This window comes from Propithecus coquereli, unplaced genomic scaffold (genome assembly GCF_000956105.1).
Source record: "Propithecus coquereli isolate 6110/MARCELLA unplaced genomic scaffold, Pcoq_1.0 Scaffold179, whole genome shotgun sequence".
NCBI lineage: Eukaryota > Metazoa > Chordata > Mammalia > Primates > Indriidae > Propithecus > Propithecus coquereli.
Window position 1 is genome coordinate 3322809 of NW_012142634.1, and position 2391 is coordinate 3325199.

At 35.8% G+C, this 2391-nt stretch overlaps 1 protein-coding gene across 1 annotated transcript in view; it reads right to left on the reverse strand.

The window, feature by feature from the left end:
• WDR11 (WD repeat domain 11) overlaps positions 1 to 2391 on the reverse strand; it is a 62396-nt gene that overhangs the window by 28456 nt on the left and 31549 nt on the right. Inside the window, exon 13 of the mRNA XM_012642383.1 lies at positions 949 to 1181. Within this exon, the coding sequence (XP_012497837.1) occupies positions 949 to 1181 (233 nt within the window). The remainder of the gene's footprint in view (positions 1 to 948; positions 1182 to 2391) is intronic.

The window sequence follows — 2391 nt, forward strand, 5'->3', positions numbered from 1 at the left end:
GAACTCCTGAGCTCAAACAATCCGCCCGCCTCGGCCTCCCAGAGTGCTAGGATTACAGGTGTGAGCCACCGCGCCTGGCCAGAAAGCATTACTCTTAATTAATCAAATACACTAAAATATTTTTGCCTTTTAGTGTGAGCTTGTGATGTTCTCTCTTGCCCCCAGGTCACAAAAATATTCTTATTTTGTTATATTAAATTTTATAGCTTTATTTTTTTACATTTAGGTCTTTAATATTATAGAGTTCGCTTTTTCATATGGTATTAGGTAGGGATCCAGTATTTTTCTCCATAAAGTGAGACGGTTTTCACAATGCTGTCTACTAAATAGCGTGTCCTTCCCCTTTGATTTGTGTGCTACTTTTCTTTTTTTTTTCCTTCTTTTTATTTTTTGTTTAGGGATGGGGTCTTGCTATGTTGCCCAGGCTGGCCTTAAACTCCTGGCCCCAGGCACTCCTCCCACCTCAGCTTCTGTGTGCTACTTTACTGTGTATTAAATTCCCAAATATTCATGAGTCTGTTTCTGAGCTCTTTACTATGTTGGTCAAATTCCTGTTTTTACACCAGTGCAACACTGATTTTATTTCTATGGTTTTATAATCTGTACTAATATCAGGTAGGATGGGCCTCAACCCCACCTCTACCTCCCACATTTACTCCTTTTTCAAGGATGACTTAGCTATTTACAACTTTTCTACTTTCACAAACATATTAGAATATGTTTATCGTATTCTCAAAATATCTGAATGAAATTGGAATTAGAATTGCACTAGTGTAATATTAGGTTGACCCATCCAAGAAAATAAGGGTTATCTCCATTTATTTAGATCATTTTCTCTGGACATATATTTCTAACAAGAAAATACATGGCAGTAATGATTTTAATTCAAGCTAAATAAAAACATTCATCATATATATCTAAATATTTACTTCTTAAACTGTAACTTACCAAAGCAGTTACTGCAGGGAAGTTTTTGGACATTTCTCTAAGCAGGGTACAAGTCCTAACATCCCATAACTCCAGGGGTTTATCTTTGAATACAACTGCTAAATACTGCCTAAAATAAACAAAATTACTAAATAAGCCTCTTTTTGCAAAAATTTCACCATGAATTAATACAAATAAAGAGTTCAGTAAACTGAAAAACTCAGATGACACAATGTAAACACAGTCATTTAGCCCTACGATCAATAGTCATAAGAAGGTAAAGCTCCAAGATGACCTTTGAGAGCACATAAAGACTCACACAATGAGGCAAGGAATCCGGCTCAGTAGAAGGAGTGGCATGGGTTCAAATCCTGGTGCCACAACTACGTCAACCCTCCTGGGGCTCATTTTCTCATATATGGCATGAGAATACCATCACCTACTTCAATGGGTTGGTACGTAGGTTACAGTGAAAATTAAAGGACAAAGTATGGAAAGTTTCTATCATCCTACCGTAATAGGTATTTAGCAAATGCCACCTTCTTCATTCATTTTCTGTCAGAAAGTACTGAATGATGTGAAGGAGTGCAATCCAACAAACACGAATTCAGCCTTGACTACTCAGTAACCACCGTGAGGAACTAAAACGTTATCGACAAATGATGGACACTGAGGAAATGTGACACAGTACACAGTGTATCAAAGGACTGAGATTCTTCCATTCAGGACCACATGTGCCACTTGATAATTATGTGGCTTCAGATAAGATATGTAACCTTTTTCAACTTTATTCTACTTCTATTTAAAATGGTGTTGATAATACTTGCCATGCCTACCTCACAAAATGCTGAAAGGATTTTTAAAAAAGGACAGAATACATGGAAAAATTTTATAAACCATGATGGATTATACAAACATATTACATTGTTTATTGTATTTAATATAAAAGCATATAAAGGCATGTGCATAAATAACTAATATAAGACAAAATGTGGTAAGAGATATAAAGATTCATTGTGAAAGAGGAGATTAATTTTGACAATAGGGAAATGGCATTCCAGGCAGAGTTATCAATATGACAAATGACAGGAAAGGACTGTGTGTTTGGGGGACATGCTACCTGAAATGCAGAGTATGTGAGAGCAATCATGAAAAGGAAGACTAAAATGTGTATTTTTGATATGATAAAAGACCTTAAATGCCATGAGCTATGTAGGAGTTTATTTTACAAAGAACAGTAAATCGCTGAGGGTTTTGAAGTAGGGGATGATGTGATCAGCTGTTTTAGATGTATTAATTTAGCAGGCATGTGTAAAGTCTGACTGGAAATAGAAGAGACTGGAGTCCCAACTGTCTGAGTAATTCTCAAACTTCTTAGTCTCAGGTTTCCTTTATACTCTTAAAAATTACTGAGGCCCTTCAAAGAACTTTTTATTATATGGGTTACAGCAATTGATATTTTGT